Source organism: Oryctolagus cuniculus, chromosome 4 (assembly GCF_051225735.1).
Source record: "Oryctolagus cuniculus isolate XC-2025 breed Fujian yellow rabbit chromosome 4, ASM5122573v1, whole genome shotgun sequence".
Classification (NCBI taxonomy): Eukaryota; Metazoa; Chordata; class Mammalia; order Lagomorpha; family Leporidae; genus Oryctolagus; species Oryctolagus cuniculus.
Genome location: NC_142870.1, coordinates 142,227,521 through 142,248,689, shown reverse-complemented (window position 1 = coordinate 142,248,689; position 21,169 = coordinate 142,227,521). Strand labels below are relative to the sequence as shown.

The following is a 21,169-nucleotide window of genomic DNA, read 5'->3' as shown; positions in this document are numbered from 1 at the left end:
CTGATCCAGCTCCCTGCAAATGTACCTAGGAAAGCAGCAGAAGATGGCCCAAGCACATGGGCCCCTGCCACCCACATGGGAGAATGGATGGAGTTCCAGGCTGCTGGTTTCAGCTTGGCCTGACCCCAGCTGTTGTGGCCATTTGGGGAGTGAACCAGCAGATGGAAGATCTTTCTCTCCTTTCTTCCTCCCTCACTTCCTCCCTCTCTCTCTCCCTCTTTCTGTAACTTTGACTTTCAAATAAGTAAATAAACCTGAAAATACAAACAAATGAACAAACAACAATAGAGCCAGACACACACACACACACACACACACAGAGTCACCTCTTCTCTCTGTGAGTAAAACTGAAGGCATTGGATATAAAGGGTTTCTGAGAATAGGAGCGACTTTTGTCCTTTTGTTTAATGCCAGGTTTCAGGGGAGGGAGACTCTGTCTGGCATGGTGACACTCTCACCCATGGGACGCCTTAGTAGGGCTCTGGTGGGGAGAACTCTGGGAACAGGGCACTTAGGGGGCTCAGCAGGCCTCCCGCGTGGGCTTCACTTCTTTTTGAACACTTGGTGGCACACCTGGTCCCCGCAGGTCAGCTCCTGCAACGGCAGAAAGTGGGTTGAGTGGCTATGAAGCCAGGCCTTCCTTCTGCCCAGCCCCCTGCCCTGTTGGTGTCTGGGGGTAGCAGCCGGAGGTTGGGGGTGCGATAAACAGGGCACTTAGTTGCGGCGGGCGGAGCAGTTCCCACACTCAATCTGCCGGCTTGCCCGGCTGCTAGCAGTCATTTGAATTGGACACGTAAACTGAGCTTGAACAACTATAAAAATGAAAAATGCAAAGAAACGAGCCTCTTGGGCGGGATTTCTTCTGCTCCCGTGATTAAAGCCACGCCGTGTAATTTACGAGAGGCAGCGGTGCCACGAGGAAGGGAAAGATGTGGAGGAGCGCGTGGAAAGGAAGGGCCCGGGGAAAGCAGGCAGGGCGCTGCCCCTGCACCCTCTGGTCTGTGGCGATCACCACCTAGGCTGGTGGCACCCAGGCAGCGACAGGCACACGCCGCACCAGGGCTCCCCACGAGTGTGGTGAAGCTCCCCCCACCCCAGCACTGCAGCTGACAGTGCACCTGCTGTCGTAGCCATGCGTGTGTGCTGTGGGATGCTGTCTTTCAATGAACAAAATCCACCATCGGCACCAGAGCAGGCAGGGGGCGCTGCCAGTGCTGAGCACCTCCCGTCTATCATCGGCTGACGTTGCCTTCAAAACACAGACGTCAGGTCACAGGTCACGCCAGACTGGCCTGAACGCTGACTTTGGAGCCAGGGACCTACCTGACCCCAAAGGGGAATGAATGAATGAATGAATGAGTGAATGAAGAGCCAGCCATTGAACAAGCGAGCGACCACACAAGTGGAAGGCTTTTCACTGTTTGAAAGCTGGGCCCTTGAAGCTTGAAGAGTGAAAAATGGAGCTGTGGACATCGAGACCGTTTAGTGAAGGACATCAGTTCTTGTTGCGACGTCCTCTTCTAACGCCCAATTAACCTCAAGTATTCTGGGGTCAGGAGGACAGCACTCATGATAGAAGGTCAATGCCAGAGCCAGTTCCTAGGCCCTGCTGAACCGGTCTCCTTTCCCCTCCAGGCTCCGGAAACAGGGAGAAGGCACTGGCTCGCCCCCTCCCTCACCCCTACCCTCCCCAGGGGCATCTTAATTCTGTGTCCTCATTTCTCCCTAGCCGATCTTTCACAGGCTCCCTGCCTTTCTCCTTGGATCGCTCAGCCTCCTAACTCAGCTTTTTGAACTTTTCTTTTTAATTGCAGCTGCTTACAGTAACAGCCATATAGATTTCCTCCTGGAGTCCCCGGGGCCAGAGAGGGAACGGCTTCCTGACTGATCATAGGCACGTATCTGGCTGGAGTGCACAACCATTTTTCTTGCCGAAGCACCAGGGCCAGGCAGGGGATGAGGGTGGTCTGTGTGGCGCAGTGGGAGAGGGCTGGCGGCCGCAGGACTCACCAGATGCAGCTTGCCGTCCTCGATCCACTGCCTCCAGCCACGGTTCTCCTTCTCCCCCTTCTGCACGCACACCAGGCAGTCGCCTTCCCAGGTGACCAGCGTCTGCAATGACAGATTCGCAGGCAAATCAAACCTGTGATCCCGAGAGACTGAGCAAAGCTGACCCCCTGGCTGTCCTCGGCTGCCTCCTGCCCCCAGGGCAGAGCCCTCAGCCTCAGCCAAGCCACATCTTTCCCATCTCATCTCCACCTACACCGTCCAGGCTGCCCTGGGGCTTGCTCTGTTCTCCGGGAAGAAATACTGAGCTTCCCTTTTACCAGGCAGGGAGAGGAAAGGCATACACTGGATTCCGAAAGGACGTAAGACGCCTGCAGAGGGGAAAAATTCCTCCAAGTCAGCAGATAAATAACGAACTAGAAAAGTGATTGTAATGTATCAGAGCTGATTTCCTTAACAGGGTCCTAGAAACCAGGGAGCAAAAAGATCATTAAGTTAACAGTTCATGTCAACAAAAGAACTAACCGCTTACAAGAGAAAAAAAGAATCCAATGGATGGCTTTTAAGTGTCAGAAAAGGCGTCTGACCTCACTCTTGTAGAATAAGAGAAATGCAGACGAGGCTGCTTTTCAGATACAATTTATCACGAGGTCAAAGGTCAACATTTGGTGATGCACTGAGTGTGGGAGGGTGGGGGTAGAGAAACAGGCATCCCCTATAAGGAGAGCGGGAATATAAATCAGAATGCCTTTGGGGAGGGCTGTGCTCTCTCACCTTGCCAAACGTAGAGCTGCATTTAGTCTTTGAGTAGACATTCTCCTTATGGGAGTTTTCCCCACGCGTATTGCATCGTACTGTCCTGTCGGCTGGTAGCAGAGGCAGGGCAGTCCCCTAACTCTGCAGGGTGCTGCCCACGTGGCTCCCGTGCCAGCCTCCTCACCCAGCACCAGGAGAGTGGACCCTCCCCAGGGGCTGGCAGCTGTGTCCCAAGGGTTATTGGCACAGGGGCAGTAGCAGAATGCACCCAGCAGGTAGGAGAAGCCTCCATCCGGGCTGTGGAACCCAGGAAGTGCTCAACCCCTCTGCACATAGTCAGAGCACACACAACCCCCCAGGCGCCTCCCCTTTCTGTTTCCCACTTTCTTCCCTCCTCACACTCACCTTGGGATCATCTGTAGCACCCCCACCCACCTTGGTGCCCCAACTAGGTATGCACACACACCTCCTGAGAAAATCATGCCATTCCCGCCCAGGGAGTGCCTCTGTGTCAGCGAGGCCCAGACGCTGGCTGCATATTTTCCAAGTGTGTGCAAACCACATTACACCTCTATAAACAAGAGAGGGCCGAGGACCAGCCATTTATTTCCCTCTCTGTCTTGCAATCCCAAGCGGTGATAAACCAACCTGTGTTTTTATTTTTTCTCTGTCCTTGCACATTCAAGTCATCTGTTTTCTACAGATTGTTAAATTTACCTATTTCTAAAGTAATCTTTGACCTTGGCCATATTGTATATTTCATGTACAATTTCTTTCCTCCTCATTTTCCTCCTGAATGCATCCTAGCATTGTTATGGCAAGGCACTGGAAGCGCCATCAGTTCTGTCAGTGGGTGCCAGGTTAAACACGATGTGGTTCATCTCAGCTAGGCAGTCAATGAAAGAACAGGGCCAGAGTGCACTATGCAACTTAAAAAAGCAAGGAACAGGGGCTGGTGTTGTGGTGCAGTGGGCTAAGCCTACACCTGCTGCGCCAGCATCCCATTTGGGCACCGGCTGCTCCTCTTCCTATCCAGCTCCCTGACGGTGGCCTGGGGAAGCCATAGAAGATGGCTCAAGTGCTTGGGCCCCTGCACCCATGTGGGAGACCTGGAAGAGACTCCTGGCTCCTGGCTTCAGACGGGCTCAGATCCAGCCATTGTGGCCATTTGGGGAGTGAACCAGTGATTGGAAGACCCCCCCCCCCCATCTATAACTCTACCTGTAAAAAAACAAATCTTTAAAACAAAACAGAGCAGAGCCACATGCATGAACTGAGTGGGTCGGGGGCAGAGTGCAGACACACATGTGTTTGTACCTGCTTTCCTCAAGGAGGTGAAAGAAACCCCAACAGTGATTGTTCCAGAGCAGGGAGATGCATGGCTGAGGGCCGGGGTGGGATGGAGATTTCACTTTTTACTGTTTACATTTTTTTAAAGATTTATTTATTTGAAAGTCAGAGTTGTAGAGAGGGAGAAACAGAGAGAGAGAGAAAGAGATCCTCCATCCACTGGTTCACTCCCCAGACGACCACAACAGCCAGAGCTGGACCATGCCAAAGCCAGGAGCCAAGAGCTTCATCCGGGTCTCCCACATGTATGGCAGGGGCCCAGACACTTGGGCCATCTTCCACCACTTTTCCCAGGCCATTAGCAGGGAGCTGGATTGGAAGTGGAACAGTCAGGACTTGAACTGGCACCCATATGGGATGCTGGCGCTGCAGATGACGGTTTTACCTGCTACATCATAACACTGGCCCACTGTTTAAATTTTTTAAAAACTATAGGCACATATTAATATTCCCAAAACTGATTTAAAATTCTACATGCTGGGGCCAGCGTTGTGGTACAGCAGGTTAAAGCCCTGGCCTGAAGCACTGGCACCCCATATGGGGGCCGGTTTGTCTTCCTATCCAGCTCTCTGCTATGACCTGGGAAAGCAGTAGAAGATGGCCCAAGTCCTTAGGCCCCTGCACCTATGTGGTAAACCTGGAAGAAGCACCTGGCTCCTGGCTTCGGATTAGCATAGCTCCAGCCACTGCGGCCATCTGGGGAGTGAACCATCGGATGGAAGACCTCTCTCTCTCTCTCTCTCTCTCTGCCTCTCCTCTCTCTGTGTAACTCTGTCTTTCAAATAAGTAAAATAAATCTTTAAAAGAAAAAAATCTACATGCTTTTGTCTCCTCCTCCTCCGGGGCTCTCCTGAGCCTCATATCTTTGAAGGTCTTGGAGAAGCTCCATTCACAGGGAGCTCCCTTCACTCTCCTGGGAGAGGGATGCCTGGAACAGTAATCTGCTGCTGCCTGGTCTTGGCCTTGGACTCTGAGTTCCCTCCCAAACAGACAAGGACGGACTCAGGGCTTCTATGCAGGCAAGAACTGTGACTTCTATACTCCCCCCTCCCATATTGCATTGCACATGATGGTCACCCGTGCATGTTGATGGAATTGGCGCTATCCCCCAAGTAGGCCAGCTGTGTGCTCTGTGAAAGACGGGGCCGCCTCTGCAGGTCATTTCTGCAACACCAAACTCAGCACAGGGGTCTGTGCTGCATCTACAGTTGAGTCATTTTGTTGAAACAGAACCTTGATACAAACCCACCTCCCTCCTTGCCTTGCAGTCTACGGTCCCCTCACAGGGCCCAGATGTCCATCACTATGGCTGTGGACCAACTTCTTGTCTGCCTTCCCTGTGACACTCACTATCCCAGAGGGCAGGAAAGAGGGTCTGATTCATCATTTTATCTCTAGCTCCTGACGCCGGCCTGGCACAGAGTAGGGGATTAGTAAATTTTGTGGGAGGAAGGAAGGAGAAAAATGTTAGCGCACAGGGAGCTGCCCTAATATTTTATTTTAATAACTCATTTCGGACAGCAAGATTAAAAGTTATTCTGACCCTAAAGTAAATTGGTTACCAATGAATCATGGCAATACTTAAAATATTATAGCCTTACTCCTACATAAAACAGACAAGGAGAAGCAGAGAGAAGAGAATGGTTAAATGGACTAAAATTCCATAATTCAATTTGCTCTAAGCTGGTGCCCTTCATCCCTGTATCGGAGGAGAGTTGAAGACAGACTCCATCGCCTTAAGAGACCCCCAGGTGGAGGAAATGGGTAGCAGCGAGGCAGGCCTTGCTCCCCGGTGCAGGGAGGAGGAGGAGAGTGCTCCAGGGGTGGGCAGCTCTGTACCGGACTTAAAGGAGGAGGTTGGGCCCCACGGCGATCTCCCAGTTCACAACGGCCAAGTCAACGTTCGTAAAAGTAGCCCTTATGGCCGATTAGAGGCAGGGGCTGCTCCGATGTACTACGCGCAGAAGTTGATGATTACGGTGTGGCTACGTAAGAGGATCTCCTGATCCTTAGGGAATCCGTGCTGCATTATATAGGGCTGATGCGTCAGACTGGTCAGGGGACAGATCTGTGTATTTTACAGAGGGGGGGTGGGGATACAGAGGGAGGGAGGGAGGGAGAGTGTTTGTACAAATGATGAGGCAAAGATGGGGCAAAATGTGAACAGGTGGCATGAGGCTAGCTGCACAAAGAGGCTTTGGTTACCTCGTGTCACTTTTCTATGGATTTGAATCACTCCCGATAAGTATTCTTAAAAAGGCAAATCACGGCTCTTTAATTAAGAACACTGAAGGACACTGTGAACATACTCATCCCCTCCCCAGCGCACCTGCCCTCAGGGAGAGCTCTTCCAACCACCCAAAGGGCCTGCCCCTGGAGGAGGCAGTGCCCCTGCCCTGCCACCCCCCTGCTGGATTCCCCTGGCTCCCCCTGGCTCCAGGATAGCTTTGAGGCTCTAACTGCCCCATCTACACCTGCTCCTCCTGACTGCTCCAATGCCATTATTTATTTTTTTATTGAGATACAATTTATGAACCAGAAAATTCCCCCCTTTAAAGTGTACAATTCAGTAGTTTTTATTCACAAGGTGTGTGACGACTGGTAGCCCCAGCGAAAGCCAGAATGTTTTTATTACCCCCGAATGGAATCACCACACCCCTTAGGAGTCACCACTCATTCCCTCCGCCCCCTACACCCTGGTAAGCACTCTCTGTCTTTACGATTTTGCCTGGTCAAGAAATCCCAGGAAAATCTTCCCCACAGCATCTCTTGGCTTTGCCACAATACGTGGCCTTTTGTGTGTGGCTCCTCTCCCTTGGCCTGCGTTCCATGTTCATGCACAAGGTCACGTGTGTCAGCACTTCATTCCTCCTACAGGTGTGTGAGAGTCTGTGTGACATTGCATGGAATGTATGCTGCGTTTTATTTTAGGGCAGCTCGTGTAGTTTTGAAAGGGGCTTTAAACTCTGACAGCTACAAGTAAAGAAGGGCCATCTTTGCCTCCCAGATGAAGCCCAGCCGCTCCACGTCTGGTCCAGCTCTTTTCTCATGCTCCTGGGAAATCAGCACAAGACGGCCCAAGGACTAGGGCTGCTGTCACCCTCATGGGAGACACACATCACATGGGCTTCTGGCTTTGGCCCAGCCCAGCCCTGGCCGTTGTGGCCATCTGGGGAGTGAACCAGCAGATGGAAGATCTCTGTCTCTGTCTCTCCCTCTCTGTATGTAACTCTGCCTTTCAAACAACTAAATAAGCCTTTAAAGAGAAAATAAAAAGAAACAAATAAGGGTAGGAAGTTCGGAATATAAGAAGGCACTTCAGAAAGTGTATAGAAAACAGGAATAGGAGATGTTTATTTTGATACATAAAGCATATCTACACAGTCTTCCAAAACTATGTGAAAAGTGTGTTGCATGAAAAAATGTTGCATGGATTTCAAAAGCGTTTTGCACTAAAAGAAAACTCTCTTTAAATTCTATTTTTCCACCAACTTTTTGAAGCGCCCTCGCAGATGGCCGCAGGGAGGAAGAAGAGGGGTCCTAGACCCTTCAGAGGCGTGGAGCCCGTGATTCACACGGTTTCGTTGCCCCCAGGCTGCAACAGAAGGGAACACCGTGGACCTTTAGGCCTGGGCGGAAAACCACGTGCCTCCCCTCCAGCTTGCTGGGTGGGGCTGTTCAGAGGGCTCATGAGTGGAGAACAAGAAGGAGCCAAATGTTTCTCTCTCTCTCTCTCTCACACACACATAGCTGTTTGTGCACCAGGCGTGCCATCAAGTATGGGCAGTAGAGACGAACAGGGGAGAGCTTCTGGCTCGGTGTTTAAGACTCCTCTTGAGATGCCCCCACCCATATTGCAGAGCCTGGTTGGAGTCCCAGGCCCACCTCCAACCCAGCTTCCTGCTCCTGTGCATCCTGGGAGGCATCAGGTGATGGCTCAGGTACTTGGATCCCATCATGCACATCGGACAGCCTGAGTTCCCGGCTCCTTGATGGCCCAGCCCAGGCTGTGGTGGACATTAAAGGAATGAACAAGCAGACGAGACATCTGTCTCTCTCAGTCTTTCTACTTTTCAAGTGAAGTGAAAATAAGTGAAATGCAAACAAAAATAAAATAGTAATGGAAATGGACTCCACTCCTTGGAGTTCCCGTTCCAGCCACAGGCTCTGGGGCAGTTACAGGAAGCAGGCGGTCCTGGGGGGCACCTGCCCTGAGCTGTGATTCTCATGGGAACGACCCTTCACTGGAGCCTGGGCAGCACCATGCCCAAGGTGTCTCTTGCACGCCTGTGCATGTATGTGCATGCTCAGGTGTGTGCGTTTTCAGTAGCTCCCGCTTCTGCTACAGATCAGAAAGAGAGAAGCCGTGGGAAAGGGGACTGGTTCCCTCCACAGGGCTGGCTGCGGGGCCTGGTGGGAGGAAGGAGAGGCGGAGCTGGAGAGGCAGGTGTCGGCAGGCAGAACCCTGTAAGGCTTTGAGGGGCTGGGAGGACACAGTCTGTGTCAGGGAGAGTTAGCTTTCCACCACCAAAGGGGATAGAGGCACAGGTCAGCAAGGACGGGCCTGCTCTCCAGAGTCCCACACCCACAGGGAAAGGTGAGGGCAAATGAATCATTTTGAACTGATTAGGCTGGAACAGCAGAGTGATGCAAAAATTCAGAGACAAATTTTCCCATCAGTTCTGGTGTCTGATGAATGGGCCTTTTAGCCACACAGTTCAGGAAAAGGCCCCCGATCCATCATCCCCTCCGAGTGGGGGCTTCCGTAAGTGGACCTTGCAGGGCCCGGAAGCTCGCGCTCTTGGGCGAAGATGGCTCTGATGCAAGATCTCTAAAGTGCTTTTCATTTCCCCACTTTCGCTTCGCAAGGAGCACTAAATATAATTCAACCTTGACTTGATGGCTGAGATTATCAATGCTGCAGGACAACTTGATTGAGAAATAAAGTGCCTGCTGCTTGTGTGGCTTAGAGTCATCTACAAAGACTGATGACAGCTCTCCGCCCCCTCCTCCACCCCGGCTCCCAGGAGAGGAGCCCGAGCTCCTGTCCCGTGCTTTGGGGTGGAGTGGAGACTTTGACAGAGCCCCTTGGGGGCAGGCATCGTGGCACAGTGAAGCCCATAGTCCATACTGCGCTCCAGCATGGACCCAGATTCCTGCTCACGTGCGGTGTAAGAGGCAATGGTGATGGTGCAAGAACTTGGGCCCCTGCCACTCCTGTGGGGGACTCAGGTGGAGTTCCTACTCTTGGCTTCAGCCTGCACCAGCCCCAGCTGTTGTGGGCATTTGGGAAGTGATCAGTGGATGAAAGAGCTCTCTTTCTGCCTTTCAAATAGATTTAAAAAAAAAAAACTAATAAAAAACAGTTGAGGGGCTGGCGCTGTGGCATAGAAAGTTTAAGCCTATGCCTGAGGTGCTGGCATCCCATTTGGGTTCTGGTTTGAGTTCTGGCTGCTCCACTTTCAATCCAGCTCTCTGCTGTGGCCTGGGAAAAGCAGTAGAAGATGGCCCAAGTGCTTGGGCCCCTGCACCCATGTGGGAGACATGGAAGAAGCACCTGGCTCCTGGCTTCAGATCAGCCCAGCTCCAGCCATTGCAGTGATCTGGGGAGTGAACCAGCAGATGGAAGACCTCTCTCTCTCTCTGCTTCTCTTCCTCTCTGTGTAACTCTTTCAAGTAAATAAATAAATCTTAAAAAAAAAAAAAAAAAACTTGGAATTGCTTATTTCTGTCACTTTCCACTGACTATTATCACTGTCAGCTGACCACACACGTGTCACTGAAACCACAGCGGGCAGGAGGAGACCATTACAGTTCAAGCCCCTGGAAGCCTGGCCCCGGGAGCTCCGAGGACTTCCTGGACTGCATTCTGTGGGCCGGGAGAAGCGGAGACTTCCCCGTATTACCAGGACTGGATAAACCCTGACTGGTTCGCCCACTGAGTTTTTGGTTTAATTTGTACCATCCTTTCCTAAAACATTAAAACATCAGCTGGGATCATCTAAAATTGAGATGTTTCATGAAAATCATCTGGGTTTCCAATGCCTCTTGGGAAGAAACATCTGGCACCACGAGGCCTCATTCCTCCACAGCAGGGGCTGTCTGGGGCTGTCTGGGGCTGAGCTGGGCCACCCGTTTGCAGAAGGTGGTCACAGTCACCGTTCCCGCCTGGAACAGGCCCTCTGCCTGGCCAGCCCTTGTCAGTATACTCGCTGGCCCTTGACTCCGGTCCTGAAGAAGCTGAGACTCTTTCATCTCTCCGTGGCTACCTCTTCCTTTTTTTAGAAATATTTTATAAGGATTTATTTATTTTATTTCAAAGATTTACAGAGAGAGAGAGAGAGAGAGAGAGAGAAGAGAAGAGAAGAGAAGAGAAGAGAAGAGAAGAGAAGAGAAGAGAAGAGAAGAGAAAAGAGAGATCTTTCATCTGCTGGTTCATTCCCTAAATGGCTGCAACAGCCAGGGCTGGGCCAGGCTGAAGCCAGGAGCCAGGAGCTCCATCTGTGTCTCCCATTTGCATGCAAGAGCCCAAGCACTTGGGGCATCTTCCACTGTTTTCCCAGGCCATAGCAGAGAGCTGGATTGGAAGTGGAGCAGCTGGGACTCAAACCAGTGCCCATGTGGGATGCCAGCACTGCAGGTGGGTGGCTTTACCTGCTACACCACAGCGCCAGCCCCAGGGTTATGCACTTTTGACAGGAATACCCCAATGCTGTGATGGCAGCCAGGACCCAAACCAGAGCCCATGTGGGATGCTGGCACCGCAGATGGTGGCTTAACCTGCTGTGCCACAGCACCGGCTCCCCTTCTTTCTTCTAAACTTTCAGTAACTGCCCATCACTCACATCACTAAATTCTCTGCGGTCCCCTCTCCCTGACCCCTCCCAGATCCCTTCTGCCATTTCTCCATCGTGAAGCCTAAGAGCCGACCCCCGCACAGAGCGCAGGAGTGGAAATCGCCAGCCGAGCCAGTACCTTCACGTGCCGGTTGTCCAGGCCCTTCGTGTACTCATCGAACTCCACTCCAACGGTGAAATCCAAGTTGTAGTTCCGGAATGTGCTGTTGGTTTTCGTCTTGAAGCTGTCGCCGGCCTGATCGATGATTTTTGTCTGAGTCAGATGCACGGCGATCTTGCGGGTGGCAAAATCGATATCTGTTGGCAAAGGGAGTCGTGGAGGTTATGATGTGCCCAGCCAGGCTCATTCGTTTCTTTAACAAGGCCACACACTCAGGAGGAGAGACTCGGATTGGGGACAGGCCGTGTTGCTACGCTTAAGTGGGAAACAAGTGTTGTCTTACACATGGCCAATTTGGGCGTCTCAGTTGACTGCTGGAAAACCGAGGAATCTCTTGGCATTGCCAAGGAAATTCTGATGGGAGGGAGACAGAGCAGGCAGGGCTCACCCCTGAGTTGCAGCTCATACACGCACACACACACACACGTGACACACACGTACACATGTGTGACACATACATGCACACCTGCACATGTGCACACACACACTCACGCCCTCTTCCACAGTAGCTCCCTTCCGAAATACTGGGCTTCCTCCTAAGAGTTTGCTGAATGAAATGATTCCATGGCTTAAAGTATTTTGAAAGCCATGAATTCCAATCATGGGTAAAGATGAAACTTTTATTAATTTCCACTGTGTGGAGAGATAGACACCTTTATTATATATATTTATGTATATACATATATATGCATATATTTTCATTTTAGAGGCAGAGAGAAAGAGAGAATGACATATTCAAAGCTTCCACCTGCTAGTTTACTCCTTAAATACCCACAATAGCCAGGGCTCAGCTGGACTGAGGCTGGGAGCCAGTTTGTAAAGCAGACTGCAGGCGTCCTCAGCTAGGTGTTCTGTCTCCATCGCAGGCCCCTAGCATAGCTCTACGCCTACTCTAGACCATGTTGTGTGCTCGCTCAGAGATTGTCTTTTTTTAAAAATAACAATAAGATTTATAATTGTTTATAAATCTTAATGAAAAATTTCTAGAAAATCGAAGAACAGAGACAAGTACAAGAAATGCCACATATACACCAGCCAAATTCATCAACTGCCAAGATTTTGCCACATTTACCCCATCTAAGGCCTTGTTTCTTCTTTTAGAACAAACTTCATGCATTTCTTAGCAACTGTTAAACGGGAGTGCTTGGTTTCCTAAGCTTTGCAGGTAACAAGAAGCAGCTAAGTGCTGAGTCACCTACTTGCACATAAAACTTCACCCCAGCACAAGCCATCGTCCTGTGGAGCACAACTAGAAACAGAATAATTCTGAGACTACTAATTCTTTTTTTTTTTTTTTTCAGAAACTCCACCTGGATTTGCAAAAACACTGAGATGGATTCTGTTACAACCCAAGAGTAACAATGACCTCAAGAGAAGGAACAGTTCAAATTCACCAAGTGCTGCTTCTCTGAGAAGCCCTGCCCCGGCCATGGGAGGTGAGTGACAGGAGCTCATGTTTTGCCGTGGCTGGCGCAGGGTAAATATTGCATTGGGCCCACAAGAGGCCAGGAGTTGCCAGCAGCTCAGGGAGCTGCTCCTGTCCCCCCTGTCATGATGGTCCACATCACTTCTTTCATCCTCTCTCTCTGATATCTTTGATTGCCTTTCAAATCCCTGCTTGGTCACTCCTCCACCTTCTGCCACAGGACCAAGGAGAGCCCAAACTGGCTGCTTGAACTTCACTTTGCACCAGCAGTTGGACCACAGCTAAGAATCCCCAACAGAATCACATTGCACAGGGAAGGCCCTGGCCAGGCCGCTGAACCCCGTGTTGTCTAAAGTCCCATCTGAGCCTACAGGAATGGTTTTCAGTAGCATGAGCTAGCCCAGGAGGTAAAAGGATGCCATTCTTGCACCCTAAGGTTCAAGTTGGCATGGACTGGAGCACAAACACCAGTGCCTTCCTCACCTATCATTTCCAGCTATTTGTTGGGTGCCTGCCACATCTGATACATTTTAGGATCACCTGGGACTATGACAACACCGCAGCTTACTGGGTCCTACAGCAGGCCCCAAATCTCTAGGTGGCAGAGCCCAGTGACTTTAGAACTTTTTGGGGGAGGCTACTAGGAGAAAGATTTCCATGGCTTAAAAAATTTGAAATCCACCGTTCAAGCACCTGCAATACTAGGGTCCAGGATTTGGGTGGATGTGTCGACAGATTAAGTTGGGAAGAGAAAGCAGTGGTTTTTGAGTTTGGGTGACGATGGCGAGAGCCAGGGAAGGGAAAGAGCGAGCTAATTTTATGGGGGGACCTCATGAATTAAGTTTAGGTGAGGTGAACCTGCAGGCCCCACTGTGTGGACTCAGTACCTGGTGTGCTGAGGAAGCCACTCCTAGGAACCAACCAGGACTGGTGCCCCCTGGTGGGACCTCCTTTGGGAATGCTCACTCCCATCCTTCTTAAAACCCATGAGAAAAGTCTTATCTCCATTTTACCAGTGAGGAAAAGAGGCAGCAGAGGTAGAATTTGAACTCAGGATGGTCTGCCTCTCTGCAGGGCCCTGCTGCACTGGGATAGTCCAGTTAGACCACCCTCACTGTTCTCCTTTCATGGGTGCCCAAGAGACCAATAGCTTCTGCCTGTTGTTAAATGTCCCCTGGTGGGGGAGGGGCATTGTGATGTAGCAGGCTAAGCCTCTGCCTATGACGCCACCATCCCATATGGGTGCTGGTTCAAGACTCAGTTGTGGCCGGGGCTGTGGCACAGTTAAGACCCAAGCCTGCAGTGCCGGCATCCCATATGAGCGCCAGTTTGAGTCCCAGCTGCTCCTCGTCCAATCCAGCTCTCTGCTAATTGCCTGGGAAAGCAGTAGAAGATGGGCCAACTGCTTGAACCCCTGCACCCACGTGGAACACCTGGAGGAGGCTCCTGGCTCCTGGCTTTGGATCGGCTCAGCTCTGTCCGTTGTGGTCATTTGGGGAGTGAACCAGTGGATGGAAGCCTTCTCTCTCTCTCTGGCTCTACCTCTCTCTGTAACTCTGTCTTTCAAATAAATAAAATAATTCTTTAAAAAAAGAAAAAAAAAGATCCAGTTGTTCTACTTCCCACCCAACTCCTTGCTAACGCACCTGGGAAAGCAGTGGGAGATGGCCCAAATCCTTGGGCCCCTGCACCCATGTGGGAGAGGTGGAAAGAAGTTCCTGCCTTCTTTCTGGCCCAGCCTCAGCTGTTGTGTGGCCACTGGGGAGTGGTTCACCTGGGGAGAGGGAAGACCTCTCTCTCTCTAACATTCAAATAAATAAAAAATAATTCTTAAAAAAAAGTCCCCTGGGAATGGAGTAGGTCTCAAAGTGAGCCCTGGCCCAGCCACAGTGGCAGTACCTGGAAACCTGTGAGAAATGCAGTCTGGGGCCCACTCAAGACATACTGGGTAGAAGTTCTGCAGGATGGGCTTTGGTTTTTTTATTTTTATTTTTTTGAGATTTTTATTTATTTTATTTGAGAGGTAGAGCTACAGAGAGTGAGAGGGAGAGACGGAGAAAGGTCTTCCATCTGCTGGTTCACTCCCCAGATGGCCGCAACGACCAGAGCTGTGCTGGTCTGAAGCCAGGAGCCAGGTACTTCCTCCTGGTTTCCCATGTGGGTGCAGGGGCCCAAGGACTTGGGTCATCTTCTACTGCTTTCCCAGACCATAGCAGAGAGGTGGATTGGAGGAGAAGAAGCCGGGACTAGAACCAGCGCCCATATGGGATGCCAACGTCAAAAGTGGAGGATAAACCTACTGAGCCATGGTGCTGGCCCCACCTTACTTGTTCTTACCAGTCTCCCAAGTAGTTCTGTGCATGCTGAAGTTCCAAACTAAGGGCATATGTGTAGGGGTGAGGGGCAGCTCTGGGTACAAATCCTGTTCCTGAGCTCGAGGCTATGCGACTCATCTCCCCTCTCTGAGAACCCCCTCCCCAATTCCCTCACCCCCAGTTTTCTCAAGGAAAATGAAGAGCTGAGAGTCCACCTCAGAGGTCCATTTGGCGAGGGTCCAGCACAATGACGACGGCCAAAGGCTCCACACAGCACCAAGAAGCTATGTGGTCACTCAGCGTGCACCAGCCCCCACCCTGGGCTCTGGCTGCTGGGATCACATGGGGACCAGGGCAACATTCAGTCCCCAGTGACATTTCCGGCTCCTATGTATCCATTGCCACCGCTGCCGGCCCCTCCACAGAGCAGCGGGCAGGGCGGCTGACCCCCGACGCCCCTCACGGCCTTTCCTCCGGCCGTGGGTCAGCTTCCTCCCTCTGAAGCTGGCTTGATGAGTAGCTCCTGCTCTAGCCCTTGGTGCTCAGGTCCAAGCTGCGCTAGCCCGGCAGCTGGAACCACCGTTAGGAAAGGAAAACCACAGGTCACCTATTAACCAGATGAAGCCGAGGGGCACGCTCTAGGCCACAGAACCAAGGGCAAAAATGGGAAATTACAGATTTGGGCCAGAAGTGTCCCGATGCCAGCACGTCTCTTTTCACTCTGCAGCTGTGGAAATCGAGGCTGAGAGCGTGTAAGGGATCACCCAGCTAAGACAAAGCTCGGACAGTTCCTCTCCACACACCTTCTGTTTGGCATTCACAGCGATGCCTCCCTAGCAAAAATCATGCCTAGCCCTGGTTGCTTAGAAAAGTAGATCACCGCTAAAAACATCTATTGCTGCGGGCGCGGGTTTGTCCTGGAAACACCACCCCTAGTCAATCTTTTTGATCAGCGCTGGGGGAATCTTATTAGGGGCTCCATGCAAATGGAATCAAGCACTGCTTTGGCTCTGGATTGAAAAATGGCTTGGTCTCCTGGCCACCTTTTAGTGTTTGCACAGGCCACTTAATCATGTCTCTGCTGCTCCGCCCCGGGGAAGGGAGCCAAGTGCTCGGCTACTGGAGTCGTTGGTGGCTATTTCTAATCATAAGGGTTTAACTGCAGCTGTGTGACACACACACACACACACATACACACACAAGGATTTACAAAAATACTTCCTCTTTGAACTTTGCAGGGAAAATTATTTTCCCAATATAGCATTTCAACACCAGGGTTATCAAGTATGTTTTATCTGCTTTTCTGGATTAAAGATATCATGGAGCCTGATTTATAGCTAGGTGAAATGAATTTCTATCTCAGAAGGAAAGGTCCAAAGGCAAGCTATTTCTGAATAATATATACGGCTTATGGCTGGTGCGGAAGGAAAAAAACCCACAGCAGCGAAGTGACTTTATTAAAGCATACTTTTCATAACTGCATTTTGAACAATGCAAACCATAAAGTTGAAATATGAGCACGCTACCCAACATTAAAATGCTTTGTAATGCGCCTGTGAACAGAGCAAAAGTTGCAGGGTAAAAGGGCAGGCGCTCTTTGTAAATTAAAGAGCAGAGATGCGCACATATTCATCATATGAAATCTGAGAACCGTTCAAAGTGCAGCCTAAATGGGCTTCGAACCTAGACTCCTTAATTCTCAAATCATCAGCAATTGTGAGAAGCAGAGTGGAAGAGCAATCTCCTTTCCATGCCATTTCCTCCTCCAGAGAACACATTTGGAGAAGAATTAGACCGGCCCCCTGCCTGCCTCCACCCACAGTCTGGGGCTCACCACTAGAACGCGGTCAGGGTGGAGGTGCTGCCCACCTCTGCAAGGGGGAGACTCGTGAGGAGGGAGCACACTTACAGGCCCCTGGGCTCTGTCTACCCCTCAGCACATCTCCATTTCAGTCCAGCCAGGAACACTGTGCTTAACGTAAAGACTTTGGCAAGGTATAGAACTTCCTTGACTTGACAGCACTGGCAGGGATACAAATCTTACGAACCAAATTCACCCTTGGGTCATGATTCATTCATTCACTGACCCATTTTACCCAGGGATGCTGAGCGCCTCCCTAGCCCTGTGTCTCAGTCCTGCCAGCACGCTCTGGTTGCCGTGACAAACCTCACTCAGAACGAAGCTCCTCCTCTCTCACCCCCACGCTTTGCACTGTTGCCAAGAACAGCGCTGCGGAAAGCGCTGGGGTGTTAGAAGCAGGCAGGCAGGGCTCCTGCCTGGGCTGCACCACTCCCAGCCACACGAGGTCCCAGGTAGTGCCTCCACTTCTCTGGACTGCAGGTGCCCACCCCACAAGATGAAAGGCACCTAGAACCCAGACCAGTGTGCCAGTGTCCATATTCCACTTGAATGCGTAAGGGGTGTCTGAGACTCAAATATGCAAAGCAGGTCCTTAATGCATTCCTCCTGCCCCCAGAAACCCTCATCCAAAACTCGCTCCATCCATGTCCTCCTCATTTCAGCCAAGGGGATCACCACCTTCCCAGCCATTCAGGGCTTCAGCCTAGGAGCCATTGTCACTGCCTCTATCTCCTCCCGCTTCCTGGTCACCCGCAGCCCCTGTGTGCTTTGACCTCCAAAACACATGCTGAACCTGACTTCTTGCTCCAGCCCCACAGGCACCATGTAGCCCAAGGCACCATCATTAGTTGCCTGAACAACACAGCAGCTTCCTAGCTGCTTCTCTGTCCCCCACCAGCTACACCCACCTGCAAATGAATGAGAGCCTCAGAGCAGGACCACCAGGATGAAGCCACTTGACCCCCAGAACTGTGAGAGATAACTGGACACTAACTGTGGCTGTTTCAAGCCACTACGCCTGTGTGTGTGTGTGTGTGTGTGTGTGTGTGATACTCCTTGTTTAGCAGAATTCACGGAGTCTCCCGCAATGCCTTTCACACACCTGGGTCCTCCTCCTGCCTGCCTTCCTTGGCCTCCCCTCTTTCATCTCCTGACCCCAGCTGAAGCAGGACCTCAGAAAGTGATGGATTCCTTGCTGTCAAGGAGTCCAGAGCCCTAGGAGACATCGGGTGCCCAAGAATGCAGAAGAGGTACCATTGACCCTTGACCCTCGCTCTTTGCTCTCTAAATGGCTTTGATAACTGGGGGCAGACCCAAAGGTTTCTGTGACATGTCACTCTGCAATGCTGGTGCCTGGAGCCGCAGAGACAGCTGCCACCCAACCTGCACTGCTGCTCCTTCTCCTCTCCTGAACCAAAACCAGGCCCACAGAGAAAGCAGCTCCCTGGTGCCGGGGGCTGGAGTCTAAGAAAGGGATGGGTCCTGGGCAGGGGGAGGTGTCAGACCCCACAGATCCCTGCAGTGCAGGGAAGGCTGCCCGACCTTGTGCTCTGGGTGGGGCGAAATTACACAAACCCTCTGCTGTTTGCAGGTTAGACTGAGGGGCAACCCCGCCTCACCTACTTCTGCCTGAGCCCCTCGAGACTCATCTTCAGCCACGCCTGCCAGCATGAGGAGTCAGGTGTCCTGTCTCAGTGGTAGAAAGATGGCTTGGAGGCATTTCTGAATAAGGCATCATGGACTTGAACCAGCACAATTTGCTCGGGTCCTGAAGCACTGTGGGCCCTCAGCAGCTGCATAAGCCAGGAACCAGGTGCATCCACGTGTGAAGTTAGCTACTACCGCCACCTGTGTCATGACTGTGAACCAGCAAAGTATCAGCGGCTGCAGAGGCCCTTGGTACAAAGAGGCCAAGCAGTTGCTCATGGGAGTGAAATCCGTGTCGTGGAACATTAAATGGGAAGTTCTAACTGGAGCTCTAAGGGACATCAGATACTTTGGAGAATTACCCTGATCCAACACCTCCTGACTGGAGACGTGCGAATATCACAGTCAGCACTGGTGGGCCCCTCCTCCAGATAAGGGTGTGAGTTGGTGTGAAAGGTGCAGAGGAAGGCTGTTTTTAGAGAGAAGATTTCTTGGCGAGAGCTGACAGTGCGCCTGGCACTCTCCTCTCCTCTCTCCTCTCCTCCCCTCAGAGGGAAAAGAGGGTGGTGGGACGCTTGCCTCCCTACTTAAGCCTAGAGAGATAGACTTTTCGGGCCCATGCTCAGAGCCACACACTAAACAAAGGTTGGATTTTTAGACCTAAAATCACCATAGGACTTTTGACTATTTAAGCATAAGCAGCAAAAGCCTCCAAGTTTCTTTCTAACATTATGCCATGACCTCGGCTTCCTCAGCATACCACTAAAACCTCAAAACCAGCTTCCCAGCAGATCTGGCTGAGGGTCTTTCAGTTGTTCAGAACCGCAGCTGCATCTGTCATCACCAAGACAGGCGAGGCACCGCTGTTATCCCTGTTTAGTGGGTGAGGAAAGAACGTCCGAAAGGTCAAGGATGGGTTCAAGGTCAAAGACAAGTCCTGGTCCAGCTCGGTTATGTGGACTCCTCTGACATGGCTTTCGCATCTGTGTGGTCCTACCCACGGCTTTAGTTCTGGGCTGCGTTCCCCACCACTTGCCCGTGTGTCCATTCAGAATCTAGCGGCCGATGGCAACAGGTGCAACAGCGTTGAGGGTGGGCCCTGATGGATCCGGTCTGAGTCTCCTCTTTCCTCTCCACCACCGCCCCCCTCCCCGACCCAAGAGACTGATGCAAAATGCTGAGAGGAGGGAAAAGAAGCTACTCAGCGTGGGAAGCCTCCTATACGCACCAAAAAATCCCACGTGCCATTCATAATGAAACACCTCGCAGCTCTGCCTGTGTCAGTGGCCGTGTCAAAAGGGTTCATCAAGCTAGAAGGTAATGGCACAGGAAAACCCAGGATTCCTGTGTTTGGAGAGACCTCCCCCACCGTCACGGCCACGTTAGCTGACCTCTGACCCTGCCTGCAGTCATTTCCCTCTTGCTGCCTGCGAGGGAAGTTCCAGCCAGTTGGCTCCATCCACAGAGAAAGTTGCAGCTGGGGAGGGTGATGAACCTGAACTTGTGGGGATGAACCTGGAGTATGGGAGTCACCAGGCCGCGGTGAACTCTGTCTGGGTGCCCACTCAGCTTCCATGGAGAGCCCAGAGCCTGGACACGGCTACGTATGTTCTTTGCAAGCTGGAAGACCCCCCTGTAGTCAACTCAGGACACGCACTGACCGCTGTGTGGCCTGCAGCTCAGTTTAGAAGCCAGCTAAGCAGCGGTTTGAGCTATGTGCCAAAGCCTCATCCACCTTCTGCGGGCCTGATTTTCTCTGGGCTGAAAGATTGGTTGGCCACTCCTTTTCTGCTTCCCCAGGACAGGGCTGGCAAGGGAGCAATGCAGGATCCAGCCAGTTATCAAAGGAGACGGTGGCCACTCCAGGTTGATTTTATTCTGTGTGTGTGCACATGTGTGTATGTGTGTGTGTGTATGTGTGTGTGTGGCGCCTTCCCTCCACTGCATGTGTTCTGTGGGCCTATCCTATGGCCATTCTAGCCCTCATCTCACTTACCGCTATGCCCACTTTGCAGATGAGTCTCAGGCTAAGTCTCAGAAGATCTGGACACCTTGCCCGAGCATGCACAGCTGTAGGCAAGGAGCGGGGATGTGCACGCAGGTCTACTGAGCAGCACAGGGACCAGGTCTAAGGGGCCGGCGACAGTCCCTCCCCTCAGCCTCCCCTTACCCAGGGCCTTCATGTAGCCTTCGAAGTTGTCATTGCTCTCCATCTCCCAGGTGCCATTCTGGTCCCTCGTCATGGTGGCGGCCTCCGGTTCAGGGTGGGTTGTGTGGTGGGCGGCGGGGAAGAGGCTGCAGGCAGAAGGGTTTGGAATGAGCTGCTTTTATAGCCTGGTGGACCAGGTTTATGGCTCTGCAGATAACAGATTAAAGGTCACAAGCACGACTCAAAGGAACTTTCCTTTCCTTTGCAAAGTCCAGCAGGACTGTGGACAACCCAGGCTCAAAGTCCCGGTGTGGCCCGGTGGGGGCGACCCAATGACCTCCGCCATCGGCAGGGCCCAGAGCAGCTCACTTTTTGGCTGGCTGGGTGCCCACCACGTAGCCCCACACAGAACACTGCATCCTGCATGTGAGAAAAGCAATGCTCAGTGTCCACCCTTCATGCACCACCAAGCACCTAGGCCCACGATCTTGGGTCTGTTAGCCACCTAGCTTCTACCCAGGCAGATGGAGCCAAGCAATGTGGAGCAATGTGCAAACACCAGTCTTCTTGCTTCAGCTTACACAAGTTCTATGAACCATCACTGGCCACCCCATTTGGCAGTTGAGAAAGGCTTACGAGAG

General features: G+C 51.8%; 1 protein-coding gene across 2 annotated transcripts; it reads right to left on the bottom strand.

The window, feature by feature from the left end:
* Positions 1 to 387: 387 nt before the first annotated feature.
* RBP2 (retinol binding protein 2) lies at positions 388 to 20,674 on the bottom strand. 2 transcript variants are annotated; one of them, XM_002716557.6, is made up of 4 exons: positions 20,550 to 20,674; positions 11,089 to 11,267; positions 2,011 to 2,112; positions 388 to 594 (listed from the first exon to the last, which is right to left on the bottom strand). In XM_002716557.6, the coding sequence occupies exons 1-4, from the start codon at positions 20,620 to 20,622 to the stop codon at positions 544 to 546; spliced, it is 405 nt and encodes a 134-aa protein (XP_002716603.1). In that variant the 5' UTR covers positions 20,623 to 20,674; the 3' UTR covers positions 388 to 543. The 2 variants fall into 2 exon arrangements, with proteins under 2 accessions (XP_002716603.1, XP_089187283.1); XM_089331157.1 differs by lacking the exon at positions 20,550 to 20,674 and adding an exon at positions 18,352 to 18,526.
* Positions 20,675 to 21,169: the final 495 nt, after the last annotated feature.

Excerpts from the sequence above, each read along its gene's own strand:
- RBP2 (XM_002716557.6), bottom strand. The coding sequence starts at position 20,622 with ATGACGAGGGACCAGAATGGCACCTGGGAGATGGAGAGCAATGACAAC. Across the intron at positions 11,268-20,549 it reads AGGCTACATGAAGGCCCTGG|ATATCGATTTTGCCACCCGC; the intron begins GTAAGGGGAGGC and ends CTTTGCCAACAG. Across the intron at positions 595-2,010 it reads AGGACGGCAAGCTGCATCTG|GAGCTGACCTGCGGGGACCA; the intron begins GTGAGTCCTGCG and ends CTGCCGTTGCAG.